At 32.6% G+C, this 21,821-nt stretch overlaps 1 protein-coding gene across 1 annotated transcript in view; it reads right to left on the bottom strand.

Moving 5' to 3' along the window:
• Positions 1-21,821, bottom strand: part of dpr12 (defective proboscis extension response 12) — a 574,490-nt gene that overhangs the window by 445,808 nt on the left and 106,861 nt on the right. Inside the window, exon 2 of the mRNA XM_072533001.1 lies at positions 16,490-16,572. Coding sequence (XP_072389102.1) covers positions 16,490-16,562 — 73 coding nt within the window. The 5' untranslated portion in view covers positions 16,563-16,572. The remainder of the gene's footprint in view (positions 1-16,489; positions 16,573-21,821) is intronic.

Raw genomic sequence — 21,821 nt, 5'->3', positions numbered from 1 at the left:
ACCATTTTACGAAAGAGTTAGAAGAAACCTTCATGACCTACATCTTAAATTTCCTGAAATTCTCCCAACAAATTTCCCAACTTCTCCACCTTGGTTATTACCAATTCCCAAGATTAATACTAACCTTAGTATATATAAAAAACGTGAGACTATAGCAGACCTGATCAAACAATCATTCTTAACAGAAATGGAAACTTATGAAAATCACTATAAGATATACACTGACGCATCCAAATCTTCAGACGGTGTTGGTGCAGCAATCCTTACACCCAATACATCCTTAAAATTTAAATTCAATCCCATTACTTCGTCATATACTGCGGAGTTGTTTGCAATATTACAAGCACTTATCCACATAAAAGAGTCGAAACAGTCCCCGTCTCTCATAATAACCGATTCACTAAGCTCACTTCACACTATCAAACGTTTATATACCAATAATCCAATTGCCTCACATATCAAATCAGAAATAGAGATTCTAAATAATAATAAGATCACTGTTGACTTCATGTTTGTTCTATCACATTCAGGTATACAAGGAAATGAAAAAGCTGATGAACTAGCACGCTTAGTATCCTTCAGCCAGGACTCCATTCTTATTAATGAGGTTTCTTCAGATGACTTTAAGTCAGACATAAAACATAAAGTGTTAAGTGCGTGGCAAAATAAGTGGAGTGCATCACAAAATAAACTCAAGGAAATCAAACAATTAGTGAAACCGTGGCTCCAACCAACAGCGAATAGACAGGACCAAGTGAGAATAACACGTTTGCGACTAGGACACAGTAACTTTACACATAAACACCTCTTTACGCGAACTGTGCCGCCAATGTGTGAAAATTGTCAAGTAACACTCTCCGTAAAGCATATACTAACTCAGTGCAAAACATATGAAGCAGCAAGAAAGAAGAACACTATACCAAATAATATAAAGGAAGCCCTAGGAAAAAACATGAACATTAAAAACACAATAAGTTATCTTAAAGACTCAGGACTGTATCAATTATTGTAATTTTTTCTAACTTTACCTGTATGATATATTTAGGTCGCTAATAACCCTGGTGGTTACAGCGTAAATAAATAAAAAGAAAAAAAAACTAGTTCTATTCTGCTCGTTACAACAGTATTAAAATCAAAGTATCGTTACTTTGACGACGCGATGTTGAAAAAAGTAATTTTGTATGAATCTTTTTTATTGTGGCGTTATAATAAGGCACAATGCGACTTTAAAATAAGCTTAATTTGATGTTTAATTTTCAGCGTGATACTATGACTAACAAGATAGGATCTTTCCGTAGCACAAAATCGGTAGTGTTCGCGCATGCCGTCATTGGAGAGTAGAATTTGAATTCTTGTTAAAGTTAAATGGGATTTGTATGCATTCTGTGATGAAATTATTCAGTTAGCAAAATAATGATATTAAAGAAAGGTTTAATAATTACAATAATCGTAGACAAAAGGATATCTCCAAACTATTTATTAAATATTATTTCTTGATACATACAAAAAACTGACATTACGAACGTGCAACTCTCCAATTACGTCACGACTTATGCGCAATATCTTATCTTCTTAGTCATAGTATCATGATTTCCAATTCGAAAATCGTACTTAAAATATAAAATATTAATAAATTTAATTTATATAAAACGATTTTTGAAGTGGAAATTAAAATGTTAAATTAAACTTATTTTAAAGTAAAATTGTGGCATTCTCAATAAAAAACAGTAAGCTGTCATTTAAATCAATTCACCCAAATTTGATTAACTTAGAACATTGTTTTTCTTTTTTATTATTTTCGCTAATGCATTTTCGACGATATAAAGGGCGGACCTAATATACCTCTCTCTCTCTTTAAACAAATGTTTCTCATTTTATCTCACGTAAGGTCCATACCGACCATAAACTTTGACCTACACTGTATATCTCGGACAAATTTAATTTAAATTTATTCATTGGTTTGTCCGTTAATGTCATATGGAACACAAACAATACATGGCGACGACTGTATTTATTTACTGAAATACATAGATAGATTACTAGTACGCTTCACGTTTATCGACTATTTCTTCTTTGTGATTTAGGACGTGTACATGTGCATTTTAAAATATGTTATATTTGATATTTCTGCTAGAGTAATCATCAGTTTTATATTGGTAAACATTTCCAGCGTGGTGTTTGAATAAGTCTAGTCTGCTTTTACTTGATTGCTGCAAATACTACCATGTTTGTTGCCTTTGAGGCTTGTGTAAATAAATACGGTTAACTTGAAAGACTACTAGCAATTTATTCTCAGAATATTTACGCTATAAAAAGTATTTCGTGTAGAATATTCTTGGGTATATACAGTGTGCGTCCAAATCATTTCCCTCCCTAAAGCTTTTTAAATAAGCATAACACTTAATATTATGAGACTCTCGCTAACTTAGCTATGTCAGTTAGTTGTTCATAGTTTTAATACCACTACTACTACTACTAAGGATTTCCACAGTTTTCACTGTCTTCCTTCACTCAGCCGTTTTCTCCAATTTTCCCTGTCATTCCAGTCTCCATCTCGCAGGGTTCTTTTCTCCATAGCCTCGTCGATTTCATCTCTGAATGACCTTCGGGGTCTTCCTCTCTTTCTTCTTCCAATCGGGCTCCATTCTGTGATTTTGTTTATCCAGCGTCCTCTGTCCGCTCTTCTGACGTGGCCGTACCAGGATAGTCTCTTCTCCTCTATATAGTCGATTATGTCTGCTTGCACTCCCATTCTCCGCTTAATCTCTGCGTTTTCAATTCTGTCTCTTTTTGTAAGTCTACAGCTTCTCCTCAGGAACTTCATTTCTACTGCTCTTATTCTACCTCTATTTCTCTTGTTTATTGTCCAGTTTTCGGACCCATATGTCAGGATACTTCTTGTCAGGGTATTATATATTCTCTTTTTTGTCTTTATCGTAATGTTCTTATCCCACAACACTGAGTTTAGTTGTCTTATACAGTTTCTTGTTTGTCTCAGTCTGTTGTTTATATCTTCTTCTGTTGTTCCCTGGTTCGATATTATGGTTCCTAAATACTTGAATTTATCTGTTCCATTTATTTGTCTTCCCTCGTCTATCTCTAGGTTTCTCATATTCTTGTTTTCTGTTGTCGGTTTTCTCTAAGTTTATTTCCATTCCGTTGTTTTTATATTCTTCTTCTAGTTTTCTGAGCACAAAGCTGAGATCTTCTTCATCTTGTGCGATGACTACTTGATCGTCGGCAAAACTTAAGGTGTATAGGTATTCTTCTCTTACTGGTATGCCCATTCCTTCGCACTTTCTCCTCCATGGTTTGAGTGTCTTTTCCAAGAATATTTTAAACAGAGTAGGGGACGTAGCACAGCCTTGTAGAAGTCCTTTTGTCGTCTTAAATGGATGGTAGGCTTTATTTCCACATTTAATAGCTACTTTGTTTTCTTTGTATAGTGCTTTAACTGCTTTTATTAGTGTTTGTCGGATTCCGAGATCATTCATTGCTTCCCATAATTTGACTCTAGGTATTGAATCATATACTTTCTTTAGATCAACAAAGGCCAGATGGACCGGTCTACCTTTTGCCATTTTCTTCTCTATCAGTTGTTCTAATGTGTACGTATGATCTAGGCATGATTTTCCTACTGTGAACCCTGCTTGGTCTTCTCCAATTTTTCCTATTATTTCAGTTTCTAGTTTTTCCTTAATATTTTTCCCGTAAAGTCTACCTACCGACGATATTATACTAATTCCTCTATAGTTTTCACATTTTTTCCTGTTTCCTTTCTTATGTATGGATGTGATGTATGCTTGTGTCCATTCCGCAGGTATTTCTTCTCCATTTAGTCCTCTTTCGAACATTCTATGTAGCATGCGGAATAACTTTTCCGTTCCGTTTTGAATTAGTTCGTTTGGTATTCCTCCGGGTCCTTTGGCTTTTTTGTTCTTCAATGTCTTGATTGCTCTCTTAACTTCTGCCAGGCTTATTTCTATCTGGTCGTATGCCCCATTTCCTGCATGTTCTATATTCTCTTCCTGAAATTGGGGACGGTTTTCTGTAAGTAGTTCTACGTAGTATTCTTGCCACTCGTTTTCACTAATTTTGCCGATCTGGGTTTTCTCTGTCTTATTTCGTTGAAGTGCTTTTAATATTCGCCATGATTCTGAATTTCTCGTTCCTCCGATATGTCGTTCTATCTCTGTGCATGCTTGTTCCCATCGTTCGTTCTTTTCATTTGTTACTCTTTTCTTTACCTCTCTGTTTTCGCTCTATATAGGTCTAAGTCTTCCTATTTTTTGGTGTTTAGGTATTTTATGTGTAGTTTTTTCTTTTCTTTTATGCATTTCAATGTGTCTTCCCTTAATTTGATATTCTGATGGGTGTTCCTTTGGTCATCTTCTCCAAGAGCTTCTAAGGCCGCTGAAATCAGGCAGGTTTTTATGTGTTCATGCATTTCATCTAACGTGTCATATCTGAATTCTTCTAGTTTTTGGTCTAGTCTTCTTTTGTATAAATCTTTTATTGATTCTTCCTGCAATAGATGTAATTTGAGCCTCTTTTCGTTTATTGTCGTTCCCGTTATAACAATCGATGTATGTTTTTGTTTTGTCCAGATATAGGGGAATTCCATCCATGCCACCACAAGTTTGTGATCTGTTCCACACTCTGCCCCTCTTTTCACTCTGGTGTCTTTCACTTTGATGGAGCTTTTGTGGTTTATGATAATGTAGTCAATAATGGATCTTAGTTTTCTTGTCTCTTGAGTCCATGTGTACTTATGTATATTTTTGTGTTTGTAGAATCCGTTCATAATTTTCAAATCATTTACTTCACATAGTTCTACCAATCTTTCTCCGTTGTCGTTAATTGTGTCTTCTCCAAATAGACCAACTGTTCTGTCATTGTCTTTTCTTCCGACTCTTCCATTTAGATCCCCCATTATTATTATTTCTTGTTTGGGTTTTCTCTTATCCATTTGTTCCTGAAGTTGTTCGATAAATCGTTCTTTCTCATTGGCTGGACTGTCTTCCGTTGGACCGTATGTTGCTAGTATTATAATTTCTCTGCCATAAATCTTGATTTTCAGTTTGGCAATTCTCTCGTTTATGGGTTCCCAATCGTCTATAGATTTTTCCCATTTCTTCTTTAGTAGAATTCCAACTCCAGCTTTTGCGCGGTCTTTCTTTTCTACTCCGCTCCAACAATGGATTAGTTCCCCTATTCTTTCCGTGCCGTTTCCTTTCTTTTTTGTTTCCGTTGTGACGAGGATATCGAGATTCATCTTTTCGAATTCTGATGTTACTTCACTGGCTTTTGTTCTCCAGTCCTGCACATTCCATGTGCCGATTCTTAGTTTTCTCTGTCTTTGCCTTCGGTTGAGTTTCGAAGCCGGGTTTGTTGAACTCAAAGCAGAAGTGCCCCCCCCCCCGTATCCGATCTTCGGAGGTGTGGATTGCCACCCGGGGATTAATTTTAAAATTTTTCATTTCTGCCAATTGTTCGTTAGCCCTTGGATTTTTTTAAGTGCCAGCCGCCCACTCTGGGTCAGACGCTGTTTGCAGCCGCCCACTCTGGGTCAGACGCTACTGTTGTCAGTTTTGGTAGTTTTTCATAGTTTTAATAGAATGCATAATTAGTAGGAAAGTCATTTCAAGTATTTAAGATACCTACATAATGTAAAATTTCTTTCATTGGCCTTACCGCCCATTTTGGATCTTAGCCCATCCTCCTGGATTAGTTTCCATTTTTATCTATTATTTACTTTGTACTTATTCTCTACAAAATTTCTTTAACTAAATCTCACTTTGGGATCACATTTCTTCTACTTCAAATACTTTTTTTGGTTTTAAAATTTGTTTAGATATGGCATAGCCACCTCGTACTATTTATTTTTATGGAGCGGTAAGTTTAAGTTTATTATACAGGTTGTAGGGCTTAAAATGGGACACATACAAATGTAGTTATATCACGTTCTCTTGTCGATCTTTATATTTATATATGCCTCAATCTGGTTATAAGTCACAACGCTCTATTCACGACCCTGGGTGATTCTAGAAGCCGAACTGTCACTTTTTCGGCAAAGTTCTCGAACTTCTGTATCGGTATTTTTTTGGAATCTCACGTTAAAGCGCTGATTTGGCATTCCTGCCTTGGCTGGTTATCTCTAGAACTAATGTTTGTGTAATATAAACTGTTTGGCGTCCATTGAATACATAGTAATTTTATGACATTTTGTGTTTTTATAAGCGACACCCATATTTTGTAGGCGATAAATATTATTGCATCTACAATTAATAATGGGATAATTGTTAATTAGTAAGTTTTTGTAGTTGAATGAGTTAAATAAAATTAGTTGCAACAGGTTTACTTTACATAATCCCAAGACCCATAGAAGAACGTAATAATTGGTGTCAGAAGTGTAAAGAAGTGGTATATCGTTTATAGATCTGAAATATTATATGATAGATAGATAAAGGGTGGACAACCTCGTACATTCTATAATAGAACAAAATCTGAATGGTTTGGTGCATCAACTTTCCAAGACGGATTTTTTAAGTTGGTTTATCGTGGCCAAAAGGGGGATAACAGCACCAAGGTTTTGATTGTGGACAATATGTCCTCACATCCAAATATTAAGATAATAAGGGCTTGTCAAAGGGAATATAAGGTTTGTATTTCTTCCACCTAATTCTACAGGGCTTACATAACCACCTAATGTTGGATTATTTCGGAATTTAAAAAAGCCTGGAAAAATTTTCTTCTTCTTAAAGTGCCCTCTCCTCAATGGAGGTTGGCTACTACAATTTTAAAATCTTCTCTATCTTCAGCTGTTCAAAATTTAGCCCTGTCTATTGTCGGATGTTTCTGAGCCACGATAGTCTTTTCCTTCCTAGGCCTCTCTTTCCATCGATTTTTCTTTTCACTATAAGTTGGGCATATTGGTACTTATTATTTCTCAGTATATGGCCTAGGTATGATGTTTTTCTAACTTTTACTGTGTTAAAAAGTTCTCTTTCCTTGCCTATTCTATGCAGCACTTCTTCGTTTGAGGTATGCGATGTCCATGAAATTTTGAGCATTCTCCGGTAGATCCACATTTCAAAGGCCTCCAATTTATTTACGGTTGATGTTTTTAGGGTCCACGTTTCAACTGCATATAGAAGAGTCGAATTTCGAGTTTTGTTCGAGAATCACAAAGCTTTTTTTTTATTTTTTCGAAAGATTTTCTGGCCTGTTCTATTCTCGATCTTATTTCTAGATCAGGATTTAGGCTGTTATCGATCCAACATCCCAGGTACTTAAATCTATTGACCTGTTCTAAAATGTGCCCATTTATTGTGCAAGGTTGAGGTACGTTTTGGTTTTTTCGGATTGACATCACTTTGGTTTTTTTAATGTTTATTTTCATACCAAATTGCTCACAGGTCGAGTTGGTCTTGTCGATGAGTCGTTGTAGACCTACGTCGGAATCCGCAATTAACACTGTATCATCGGCGTATCTGATACTGTTGATATTTACGCCATTCACCTTGACTCCATCCTTGGAATCTTCCAATGCTTCTTTAAATAGAAACTCGGAGTAAAGATTAAACAGCAGAGGCGACAGAACACATCCTTGTCTAACTCCCCTCCTAATTTCTACTTCTGCGAATGTGGAACCTTCGATCTTAACTCTGGAATTTTGGTTCCAGTACAAGTTTTTTAAGAATTTGATGTCTTTTCCATCTAAACCGACTTCTTGCAAACGTTCTAATAGTAGGTCGTGTCTTACTCTATCAAATGCTTTTTCGAAGTCTATAAAGCATATAAATATATCTTTCTGTTGGTCGTAGCATTTTTGGGCGAGAACTAGTAAACTGAACAGGGCTTCTCTCGTTCCCATGCCGGCTCTGAATCCAAACTGATCGTCTCCGATGATTCTTTCGCATTTTCTATAGATACGATTATGTACGATTTTTAGTAGGACTTTTACTGCATGACTCATAAGGCTTATCAGACGGAACTCATTGCAGTGTTGTGGGTTTGGCTTTTTTGGTAGTGGGATGAATATTGACTCCAGCCAATCTTGGGGTATTTTACCTGTATCATAAATGCGATTGAATAAAAGGACAAATATTTCGATATTTTCTTCGCTGATTAATTTTAACGTTTCTGGGTATATTCCGTCTGGACCTGGGCTTTTATTTGTTTTAAGATGATTAATTGCATTTATGATTTCAGATTTCAGAATTGTTGGCCCTTCGTTGTTATTTTCCAATCTTGGTTCTTTTCGTATGTCGTGAAAAAGAATTTTAATATAGTTTTCCCATTCTTTCAGTTTGTCTTCCGTTGATTCTAGCAGTTTGCCATCCGTGTTCAGCATGGTGTGAAAAGTCGTTCTCTTGGTAGTCGATGTAAACTCTTTTACCTTTTTATGTAAATTAAAAAAATCGTGCCTTTGTTGTAGTTCTTCTATTTCCACGCATTTTGTTTCCAGCCATTTCTCTTTTGCTTCGGTTATTTTTTTTCGAATTATTCTATTTATTCTTATTTCTTCGTTTGTTCATTAATTGTAAAATCTCTTCTGTCATCCATTCCTGTTTGTTATTTCTAGGTGTTACTTTTAGATGTTTTTCCGTTACATTGTTCATTTGTTCTTTAATAGTTTTCCACACAACGTTTATGTCATCGTACTCGCTAATTCTCTTGTGGTCGATATTTCCTAAATTTTTGTTTAATTCATTATTTACTGTCTGATGTATGGTGTCGTTTTTCAATAATTGGATGTCTAATAGTTGGTGTTGAGGTTTTTGTTTCTTTATTAGTTTCCATCTTGCGCGAACTTTTGCAACAACAGTATTATGATCGGAATTGATGTCAGTTCCAGGATATGTTTTTGCACTGATGATTGCATTGTGATATCTTTTGTTGACTAATATGTAATCTATTTGGTTACGGATTACTCTGTTTTCATTGTGTTGTGGTGAAGTCCAAGTGTACAATCTGCGAGGGTGTAATTTAAACCATGTATTTGTCGCTACCATGTTGTGTTGTTGGCAAAATTCTGTCATTCTCTCTCCCCCGTCGTTCCTTGCTCCAAGTCCGAAGTCTCCAATCAATCCAGAAACTTTTCCTCTACCTAACTTAGCATTAAAGTCACCTAAGATAAATGTTAGGTCTCGTTTTTTGGTCATCTTTATAAGTTTTTCTACGTCAGCATACCACGCTTCTAGCTCTTCTATGGGTTTATCGGCCGTAGGAGCATAAGTTTGAATGATGTTAATATTTACTGGCTTTCCGAAAAGTTGAATAAGAAGACATCGGTTCGAAAATGGCACAAAGTTTGTGACGGCATTGTTATATTTGTCTTCTAAAATTACTCCAACCCCGGTACGATGAACCGGATCATTATTGATTATTATTTTCTTACTGTTTAAAAAAAAAGTTAATCTAACTTAAATTTAGTTGTAAAAATATCTCTCCTTAACTGCTGGCAAATTTTTAAAAATAATTTCGCGCAACTGAAATTTATCCCTTTGACCCACATGAAGTGCTAAAAAAAGACGCCAAATGAGGGATTTGCAAAAAGAGTTAGCTCTGAAACTGATAATGCAATATTCAATTATTATACAATAAAAAAAAGGAGCACATACCATTAAAAAAGAAAAGAAAAGCTGCTTAATACTAAACCTGGTTAATAAATTTAATTTGAAAATTTGTTTAAAATCGGGTGGGAACTGGAAACAAGGAATTATAAAAAGAAATAGAGCTGGAGACAAATGAAGATAAAAAGTTACCAGAAGAAATGGAGATAGAGATGAATAACAGTGACGATGACGATGGTAAAGATGGTAGATAAATTACATGAAGAAAACCAGGATCAAATGGTTGAATATATTGGGTCTGATAAAAAAATTAAATTAGATGGAAATCTACAACTTATACATATCGAACGGCAATTTTGAATACATTAGAAAAATAATAAAGGAACCTTCCAAAAGGAGAAAAGGATATTTTATTGTATAATTTTATTTTTATATTACACGTTATAATAATTATAACGCTAATTATAACGCTTATAATTATGTCTCTTATTTGTGTTTTTTTTTTTAATTTCTAATATTGTCGATAGTTTAAAATTTCAGAAAGTTTGGGTCTGATTTTAAACTTTTAATTAAAAAATGTAATTTTTGTTGAGAAAAATTATATTTTTAATATGCTTTTTGCCTTTCTCGGCCTAACATATATTGACTAAATATGAGACTAGACTAAATTAAAAATAAGTTTAATATGTTGGCTTTGATGACTTTATGTAATAATATAATAATAAGTTTACAGCACTTCTCCAACTTGAATTTTAGTAAGTTTGTTGTTTAAATTATAGTATAATACATACGGCGTCGTATTAGTTTTATGATAAAACTTTAGTTATTAAAACTCTTATGAGGTTTCCAGCTCATAGACATAAAGCAATCATTTAAAAGACGGATAAGATGCTAATATATACTTCTTATATGGTTTAGAAATATATTTATACAAAATTATTTTGAGAACCCGGATGATATTAACAGAGAATGTACTTATTATTTTTGATCATATTCTTTAACACAGACAAGAAATAAAAAATAAATACAAGGTAGGCAAAGTTGCTATCGGAAAAGTTCAACAATGCCCACCTACTTTAAAGTCACTGTAGAAAAAAAATTGAAACGTTATAAGACTACTTTGCAAACGACGTAAATTTTGATTTTACTGTTTTGCCCACGATAATATGTTTTGATATTGTTCTAAAGCTATTTTCTTGTGGCATTTTAAATTAATTTATATTTAAATGAGAATAAAATTTGTTTAATTTACTAATGTTTGTATTTTGAGAACGATTTCCGAAGTGGAAATTGAAACGTCAATAAACGTATTTTAACCTTTAATGTGGCTTATTCCCATTTAAATATAAATTAATATGTTTTGAGTTTTATTTTTTAATAAAAACTATAACAAAAAAGGTCTATTTCGCAGGGTTTTTCATTAAAAAAATTTTATTGAGAAAATACAAGAAAAATAATTTTTATACCTTCGTCCAATCCATTTATTGAAGAAGATTTTATTTAAGTAATTTCTCACCTTTAAAGCATAATGGGGTGTTGCACCGTTCTGCTGGAACCAGACAGTTTGATGCAGTAGGGTCGGATCTATTGGATTGGGATATAAGTTAGCCAACTGATGAAGAACATCGTCTCTTAGCATGCTTAAATATTTTTCCGCTGTCAAATTACCATCTACAAATATAGGACCGATAATATGATCTCCTATAATACCTGTCCAAACATTCAACTTTTGAGGATACTATATGTGTGTCTCACGCATCCACTAAGGACTCTCCGCTGACCAATATCTACAGTTTTGTCGGTTTACCTCTCCGTTCATTGTACATTTTGATTCATCAGAAAAAAGAAATGTGCCAAAAGCTATATTATGTGTGTTAATTTTATCTATCATTCTACGATCTGATTCGTCTTCTGTTAGATCCTGCACAAAAGTCAATTTATATGGATAAAGTTTTTCTTCATGGAGAAACCTTAAGACAGGCACTTATTTTGACGTGAAATTTGACGTGAACGTGACGTTGAATTCTCTGCGACAATTATCAAAATATCCACTTTCACCTCATCTTCAATGAAGTTCGGTTTTCTTTTTAAGGGTTTGACATATCCAAGTTCTCTAAATTGTGCATAAATTTTAGACACAGTACCTTGTGCAATATTAGGCAACTGAGGTTACATCTAATTAAATAAGTTTGCTACTTCCACTTGACTTCTACAATTCTCTCCGTCGTATCAAAATCTCAATTCGGTGGGTCTCAGTTAAATATTTCATTTTTATTTCTGCAAGAAATTAGCTTTTAACCCTTAACTTGGCAACGTATGTTATAATATACATAGTATTTCAAATTTTTTATTTGACGATCAATAGTATTTGAAACCCAGTTCTTGGCACTGTATAGTTGAGCATACACTACCGTTAGTAGCCGAGTGGAAATCAGCCCGAAAATTCTTAATTTCGGGCATTCAGTTCTGATGGTATGGATACAGTCTCGAGAAAATGGCTGAGCACGCGTGTTGTTCCAACCAACAAATGGTAAGTGTTTATATTAGTTTATTGTTTTTCATTGTACAGTGCTAATTTTTTGGGAACTTATTTTTGAAACATTATACTGTTTATGTATAAACAAATTTTTGGTGTAATGTAAATATTTTTTCAGCAAATCGATTTAAAACTTTATGTGTTGTATAGTATACACCGCCCGATATGGCTTATTTGACATTAATTTTTTTTCAGACTAAAACAAGGAGAATTGATAGAATAATAGATCTTTTGCCTCCAGTTGGTGCTGAAAGCGACCCAGAGAGTAGTGGTGATGACGAACAAGAGGTATTATCTCGTAATTTTTTGAAAGAATTCACAGAAGACACAGATGATGTTGAAGAAAATATAACTTCTGAAGAAGATATAGAAGAAGCTGTAGAAATATTATCTGTTTCAGTCACTAAAGAAGACTAGCAGCAGCTACTCCCTCAGTAGCAGTAGTGCCACAATTTTCTCCAGTAGTGATACTGTTCTCCATTTTCTATTATACGGTGCAATGGGCAGGTGCAGAAATTGCAAGAAGGGACAAACTGCCATGTTTTGTAACAAGTGTAATATTAGACTATGTTTAGTGAAGAACAGGAATTGTTTTATGAATGTTCACATTAATATATAAATATTTTTGAATAAATTTTGATAGTTCTTATCCATATTCCTTGTCCTTCATAATTTGGCAATGTATGATATGCTATAGAGACCTATTTTTCGGTCTATGTGGAGATGTATACTCTGGTATACAATCCAAATTTTTGACATATGGATGTCATATATTTTTTTGTTGTTATAGAATATTTGTATGATGCCCAAACAGCAAACATAAAATTTTTATAAAATTTTATTAATTTTCAGATTTTTAGATTAAAAATTAAACTTTTGTTAAGTCAAGGGTTAATTAGGAATTGATTATTTTAATGTAAAATGTCAACACACCAACAACTGACTGATAACAAAATTATTTACCGATTTAATTTAATTAGCGGAGTATCTAGGCAGTTTTTACCTAATCATGACGAAAATTGTTAACACGGTTAGTAAACAGAAATTTTCTCTAATATACTGACACTTAGATTAGAAGTGTATTGTCTGTATTTAGCTAATTTAAAATAATACCATAACACGTGATAAATTATTAATTTCAAAATTTCACCTTGTATTATTCATGATAGACCGTACATGATATAGTTCGTTGAAATCATTTTTTTAGTAACTCTCTCTTAAAAGAAATTATTTTATTTATTTTATTTGAATTAAACATAAAAGCCAAAAAATAACCTCTCATATTAAGTGAAAAAGAAATAGGAATGTATAAAAGTGAAGTAATACAATATCGATGGTAAATAGAGCTGTCCAGTTTTACAAATAATAATTGGTCATAAAATCAATAAAACTCACATAGGTAGTCTAATCGTATTTAAAAGATTACAGTAACTTGTACAACAGATTTAAGCAAATATAGTTGTAGTATAAAAATAGCTTTAAATATTACAATTAAACTTAAAAAAATCAGCCAGCCAATTATTTAAAGATTTAAAACACAATTAGTGAGACCGACAAACGAAGCTCTTGTCTATTTTAAAATAGAATAAATTTAAGTAGTGAAATTATTTAAAAAATATTAAACAAACAAATAAAAATTACTTGATTGATGGCACCAAAGCACACACCGGTAAAATTCGATGATTTAAAGCATGTCTGTGATATTAATTGCCAGCCGCCATTAGAACTATCATTAAAGCTATCATTAGCATTAGAGCTACAATTTTTTCGAAGTATATAATAAGGAAATATATCGTTCATTTGAAAGAAGAGGGTTACATTTCAAAATGTTAAAGTTTTTTCCAAATAATGTCTTCCGCTATAGAAAAAATGGTTACATGTGTAAGTACGCTAGTTTCTGAGAGATGGCAAATGCAACTCTTTGTCGTTCCCCGAATTTAACGAGTTGACTATGAAAAATACGGTTATATTTCAGTATGTACTTGACCTTTTTTTACTGAACGTTATTCGTTTTAGAGAATACAGTTATATCTTTAAATATAATTGACAAAAGATAAGTTAATATAATTAAAAGGGTGATATTTGTGTTTGGACCCATTTTTCTCAAAGGTAATATTATTTTTATACATTTATTTTTGGTATATAGAGTTATAAGTAAAGATATACCCATTTTTCTTAAAAGTATAACGATAAAAGTGAATAGTATGTTCTGATAGAAAGTTACTTTCTTAGTTGTAACTTTCTTTTATATAATATATCATAAAATAGAAGCAATGTAGTGTGCGTAAAAAGTAGTTTTGTGAAATGTAACCTTATTGTTTAAAGATATTTTGTTATATTTCAATTATCTTTTTTTTGCATTGGGTAAATTATTTTAACTTTATCGTATTATATATATTATATATTATATATATATATATATATATATATATATATATATATATATATATATATATATATATTTATATAAATAACTATATTGTATATATATATATATATATAGTAGTATTATTTTAGGATTAATTTAATTAGACAATAATGCTTAATAACAGCCGTATGAATCATATTTTTGCAAATCTTGAAAATAATGAAGATAGTCAAGGCAATTATACTCAAGATAATTCGGACAATTCTTTTAAAGATGCACAAAACATAATGTATGGTAAATGGAATACAGTAGATACTATAGAAACGACACCAACAACAAAGTGGGTGTTCAGACCCATCTGAAAAAATCTTCAGCAGCCCTATTATGATAAATGATGACACATGTTTCAATGGAAATAATAATTTTTTGGGTAAGATAAAATACAACGATATACTGCTTTAAAGTTACTAAAAATGTAAATATTATTATAAGTGGTATTATTCTTATTTTTATTTGACACCCTGTTAGGGTAAAAGGAAGGGGAGAAAGAAAGAAAGATTCTTATTTTTAGAAACTCAATTACCTAAAAAAGCTACGGATAAAGGTACTTCATCTTCAAGCAGTGACTTATCTTCAAGTAACTCATCATCAAGAAGTAAGTCATCATCTAGCAGTAACACAACTTCGGATACAGACAACAGTTCACAACATTCTAAAACCGATCCTTATGGGTCAGATGACAGCATGCAGATCCTCTTTTTAATCCACCTGTCATTAAAAGGCAAGTTAAATTAACAACAGGTAATGCAATTAAAAAAAGAAAAGTTAAGCATCCTTCAAACAATGAAAAGGTGGTTAGGAAGAAACTTCGGCAGCCTGCAACGTGGCAACAGGCAGACTCAAAGAGATTGCGAAATGGGGGAGAAGCCTATTTATCTACCAGAATTGTTCAAAATGCAGACCGCACAAAAACCAAATCCAAAATAGTACAGCCAGCTAAAACCCCTTTGCCACCCTGCGGAAATAAATACAAGTTAAAGTGTTCCAAAAAATTAGACGAAGCACATAGAAACAAAATATTTAAAAAATACTGCTCACCACTATTTTGCCTCTAAATTTTTTGTCTCCGGACATGGACAGAGTAAAGGGGATAGTGTCCACCCTATGATAGAACAACAGATAAAAAAATATAAAAAATTTATGTTTTTATTAAAAATTTTAGTTTTAATGACGTGTTTTATCTTCAAGCTTTGTGTACAGACTTACACCTTACTACTCCCAAAAATTTTAAAATATCTGATGTGAGGATCTTGATGTTAGATCGCAACAATTCTACTATTCTTTATTATAAATCATCTTTTAATCAAGCAGCATGTGATCAAGTGGGAATTGTACGTTCTAGGCGTGAAATTAATATCAATAATATTGCTTTAAAGAAAGCTTTTACAAAAAAAGTGGGAATCACTGAAGCTAAGAAAAATGGACTGTTGTCTTTAATAGAAAAAAAGCGATGTGTTCCTGAATACTATTTAAGTTTTTATAAAAATTTGTAAAGAAAAACAATCGTTATTATTGTTGCTTTATGTTTCATATTGTCTTGTGTAATGGATACAAACTAGTTACGTAGTTTTTTTTTATGTTTTATTAATCAGTTTTATTAAATAATATTTATTTAATGGCATTTTTAATAATACTTTACCAATACAATTTCTAAATTGTAACTTTATGAGCAAAATCAATTTCTTCAAAAGATAATATTTCTTTATTGAAGAGGGTTATATCTAAGTTTTTTTTTTCTAAACCTGATATCTTAAAAAAACAAAAATTTGTTACAGCGATTAAAAGATCAGAAATCTATCACACTCAATCATTAAATCCTACAATATCAATAAACACTGCACAATATAAATGAAATAAATTGATGAGAATTTTAAAACCTCTCTACTGAAAAAGTGAAAATTCTTAGATGTAACCCTCTTCTTCCAAATGAACGATATAGAAACTTACCTGTATCCATCGTTAAAACTAGAGCTGGACTAATGTAGAATAAAAATAAAAATCTCCAGTGCTCTAGCATCATCTTGTGAGTCCTGAAACAAAAAGCAATATTTTGTTATATCTAGAGAAACAGTGCAAAAAAAAATTAAAAATACAAATTCTGCAGATAGTCTGCTACCTAATTCTGCTAAAGACGAACAACAAAGATGTGCGCACGTACAGTAAAAACTCCGACTTAAAGAGGCTTTTATTCTCATAACTCGTTTAAATAACGATAAAACATAATATACTTAAGGTGGGAAAGACTGGCGCCTGGAACTATAGACAAACCCTTGATGCTTTCTATACAATCCACCAGTATCCCATCTTGGCCGTTGGAGATCTACTATAAATAATCTTAATTGCATGGCATGTAAAAGTTCTGCAGAGTTAGACTTTTACATACATTTACATGACGTATTTAATACTGACTATTTAATACAGCGGTCGAGGAACTGGGGTAAATTACCCCAAATGGGGTAAAAATTAAATTTTTGGGGGTAAAAATGAAACTTTTGTGAGTAAAAAGTATATATTCTTAATTAGATATTTTATAAACCTGTTAGTATTTTTTAAACTTAAACAATTTAGCGACATATGCAGGCCACGCCATCTTACTCTCCACCACTAGAGTGTTCTCGAGTTATATCTTTGCGTAGTAAAGCACAGTACCGGCCCCGACTACCTGCTCAGTTCGTGCTATGCCGTCAAGATACAAATACATTGACGAGTCAGAGAACAAGTTTTTACTAATTTGTTGCTGACAAGATCACCATTTTATCATTAATCATCGATATATCGATCAAGGTAAGCCGCAATTTAAAAATTTAATTCAAGTATTTTACAACTATTATTTTCTGTCTCCCTTAAGATGGAAGCAAATAGAAAAAGAACATACCAAGACGAATTCCTTAATTACGGCTTTACATAAATAGAAGATAAGGTACAATGAAACCAGAGTGTGTTGTATGTGTGAAGGTACTGACTTCAAAAAAGTCAATTGAAGAAACATTTACAATTTAGATAATTTGCATTCACACCTGTCTTCCAAACCGCGAGAATACTTTGCAAATTTAGAAATACCTGTTAAAAGACAAATATTGAATAGCAACTTGTTTGGTACATTTGATCGGCGTCCAGCATCAAGGGCTAGCTCTGAAGTAGCTTGATTGATTGCACGAAATAAGAAACCATACACTATTGGTCAAGATTTGGTTAAACCAGCTGCTGTAAAAATGGCAGAGATTATGTGTGGTCAAAAAGAAGCAAAGAAACTGAATTCAGTGCCCTTGTCTGCGAAAATTGTGAAAGAACAAATTTCTATATTAACAGAAAATGTAAAGGAACAGGTTATTTTCGTATTAAACAGGCTAAATATTTTGCTTTCAGCTTGATGAGATAACTTATTTTCGTAGCAATTCACAGCTAATGGTATATGTTCACTACATAGGTGTAGATAATTTTGAAGAGGAATTGCTGTTTTGTTTTCCTCTCGAGTTGAGATCTCGTGGAATTGATGTCTACAATAAAGTAAATGAATATTTCAATGCGCAAAGTTTAAAATGGGAAAACTGTATTTCTGAATCTTTGCATGGAGCTCCAGCTATGCTGGATCATATTAATGGTTTTTCGGCTTTTGTAAAAAAAAATATCCCAAATATTGAAGTTACTCACTGTATGATCCATCGCCAGGCCCTTATGGTCAAATATTTAGAACCTACACTGGAAGCTGTCATGCATGATGTCATCAAGATTGTAAATTTTATCAAGGGACATGCACTAAACACGCGGCTATTTCGTGAATTATGTCAGGACGGTGAAGCTGAATATACGGACCTACTTTATTATACAGAAGTAAGGTGGCTTTCTCGCGGAAATGTACTAAATCGAGTATGGACTCTCAAAACTGAAGTCGAAATTTTTATGGTTGATTAAAAAAATATTCTCGCAGATAAGTTAAAAACTCTTCCTGGGTTGCATATCTCGCATATTTAGCGGGAATTTTTGAGAGTATAAATATATTAAACAAAGAATTGCAAGGAAAGAATATTAATATCATTTCAGCGAGAGAAATAGTGTCAGCGTTTGGGTTAAGGCTGCAATATTGGAGACAGAAAGTAGAACTGAACAAGACAGCTACTTTTTCAAGTTTAGCTTTGTTTTTGGAAGATTGCGAAAATATTACTTTTGTTGACATCAAGGATACAATTGTGAGACATCTTATCAAACTCAGAAAGCGGTTTTCAGATTACTTTCCAGATCTTGATCCACTTACTTTCAGTTGCATTGCAGATCCTTTTACATGTGAAATTGCTATGATACCAGAAGAACCTTCAGGTTTAGCAGAAGCAATTCTTGAACTTCGATCTAATATTTAATATGAGAGTAAACCAAATCTGTTATCTTTTTGGATGTCAAAAGCTGCAAAGGCTTTCAAAATTGTACATGAAGATGCGGTTAAAAAAGTGTTGCCATTTGGAACAACATATTTGTGCGAACAAGGCTTTTTCACTCTAATGAACATAAAAACGAAGAACAGAAATCGATTAAACGCTGAAGACTGTGTTCAAATCGCTCTTACAACAAGTCCCAATTTTGAAGCAATTGTATCGAACATGAAACCTCTCCCATGAAAATTCGCCCCCACAGAAAATATAAGCAAATGATAATTTTTCGTTATTTTGTAATTCATATGATATTTTTCTTGTATGACAAAATAACAAGAAATTATCATTTACTTATATTTTCTGTGGGGGTGAAAGTTATGGATTACTAGGTATTACATTAATAAATTGAATAAATGATGTTTAAATTAAATTTTTAATTATTGTTTTCTTTTCAAAATTATCATGGGGGCTATAACATGAAAGATGCTAAAAAGAGGCGATTTCGTTTTTTCTTGCTCTTTGCCATGGGGTAATATCAACTTACACAAAAATATTTTGGGGTAATGATTAAAAATGTTCCCCGATCGCTGATTTAATATCTCACCTGACAAGACGATGTACGGTGGACGCCTACGCAGAAATGCACGGCACCTTAAGAAGAAGAAGACATGACGTTGTCAGTACCTAAAAAACTAGGACATTGTGAGGTATCATAGCCCTAGTGTCGTCTATTTGTCATATAGTCATTGTGTTACGTGCCGAAGCAGCAGAGTATCCATTTCAAGCTATTCTTAGTGCGTAGACTAAGACCTACTTAACTAAGAATAGTTAATCAGTACTGCATAATTAGGTGTAATCAGGGTAGAAGCTAGGTCCTCTGTGATTTGATAGAGGTACAATATTATATAATGACTGCATATTACCAAGCACTTGCTGTTTTGGTCATTTTATTGAACAATGATGGACTGGATAATCAATTTTTATTAAGTCTAAAATGTTGAGTTTATTTTAAAAGTTGTACTATATAATGCATCAAAATATTTTATTGTGTGTTGTCCATGATAATGTGTGGTTTTGTTTTCCTAATTAACTTTTTAATTTTGTTGTGAAGCTATTTCCTTGTGGCATCTTAATGCAATTACCACTTTTAATGAGAATAAGCGACAATTTATGATTAAAATAAGTTTATTTTTGAAGTTTCGATTTTCACTTCGGAAATCGTTCTTAAAATACAAAACATTAATAAATTAAACAAATTTTAAATAGTTAAAAAGAAATACAATAAGACTTACTCACCATCAATTTAATTTTACCACCAATCGACCGGTTTCTCATGCTACAGTTTGCTAAGCATCTTCAGGTCTAACGGTACCAGGTAAATCAAATGATGCCGGTACAATATAATTCATAATTCTTGTACGGGCATCATTTAATTTACCTGGTACCGTTAGATCTGAAGATGTTTAGCAAAAGTGTAGTAAGCGAAACCGGTCGGTTTGGTTGTAAAATTAAATTAATTGTGAGTAAGTCTTATTTTATTTTGTTTTACCTATTTGAAATGGACTTACACAGGCAACACATTCATAATTTAAACAAAATTTGTTTTTTGTTACTTTATTAATTATTCTTTCTATAAATTAATTTTATCTGACTTATTTATATTGAAAATTCAGACATACATCATATACAGTGATGAGTGCCTTAAGAACCGGCAAAATAATGCAAAAGATAGAAAACATAATACGTTGTGAAATAAAAAGAGATGAAAGTAGTAGAGGTGGGAAATTATCAATAGTAATACCACTAGTGATTCAATTTTCGCGATAAGTCTGTTGATTTACTTCTAAACGAAACTTAAACTCGTCCTACGGACTCGTGGTGTTTTCTTTAAGAAACTCAGTTGAGTTTAGAAATAAAAGACAGACTTATAAGCTAAATTAAATCACGAGTAGTATTTTATTAGACTATTTCATGAACAAAGTGATAGGTCAAAAATTCAGTAGAATGAGAGGAAGGAATTTAGTTAGTCTTTCGTTGTTATTTTCTGCATCTAATTTGTAGTTGCGATCCACACAGAACATCGTAAATTGTCTCCATATATAAGATTTAGATTTTCTTGTATTACTCGGTATATTTTCTTCAATGTTTTGGTTTATAACTTCGTTTGAAGTACCACCGAAACGACTCATTTTGACGTATACAGCTACAATAATTTTTTTGGCAAACGTCAAACTTTGCTTTGCGATCGGTATCCATGGTTACGTCGTTGAAAACACGAAGCTGATAGACCAATCAGAATGGAAAGACAGTTGGTGTTTTCGCGATAACACAAGCTGTCTTTGGTTTGTGATTGGTCAGATTATGTGAAAATTTTAAGATAAGTGAAATGGTCGATAGCAACCTCTAATTTACATTAAATTACATTAGGACTATCCATAGTTTCTCACCTTTAGACGTTAGCTTATGAGCTAGTTAACTTCAGTCATAATATTACAAGTATGACGTCGAACATTTACATTTTTTAAATTTCGCATAAAGTAAAAACTGATTGAAGGCAATAAAGCAAATGTAAGTAAACAGTTTAATTAGTAGTAATTTGATAATTAATTCTGTGTTGACGAATACAGAATAACAAGCTATGATAATTCTGTATTGAGAAGAGTGTATGCGACGTCTCAAATTATAGTTTATTATTGATTAATATTTTAATTTTGGATAAAAAATACTCCCACTTAAACTGTTTTACTTACATTACGTGATATGTATTACTATGACTGAAGTCAACCATGTCATAAGCTAACGTCTAAAGGTGGGAAATTTTCGATAATTCTAATGTAATGTAAAGTAAATTATGGGTTAATATCGATAATTTCTCAAATTTACTACTTTCATCTCTTTTTATTTCACAACGTATT

This window comes from Diabrotica undecimpunctata, chromosome 5 (genome assembly GCF_040954645.1).
Source record: "Diabrotica undecimpunctata isolate CICGRU chromosome 5, icDiaUnde3, whole genome shotgun sequence".
Classification (NCBI taxonomy): Eukaryota; Metazoa; Arthropoda; class Insecta; order Coleoptera; family Chrysomelidae; genus Diabrotica; species Diabrotica undecimpunctata.
The sequence above is the reverse complement of the archived record's forward strand: the minus strand, read 5'-3'. Positions and strand labels throughout refer to the sequence as shown.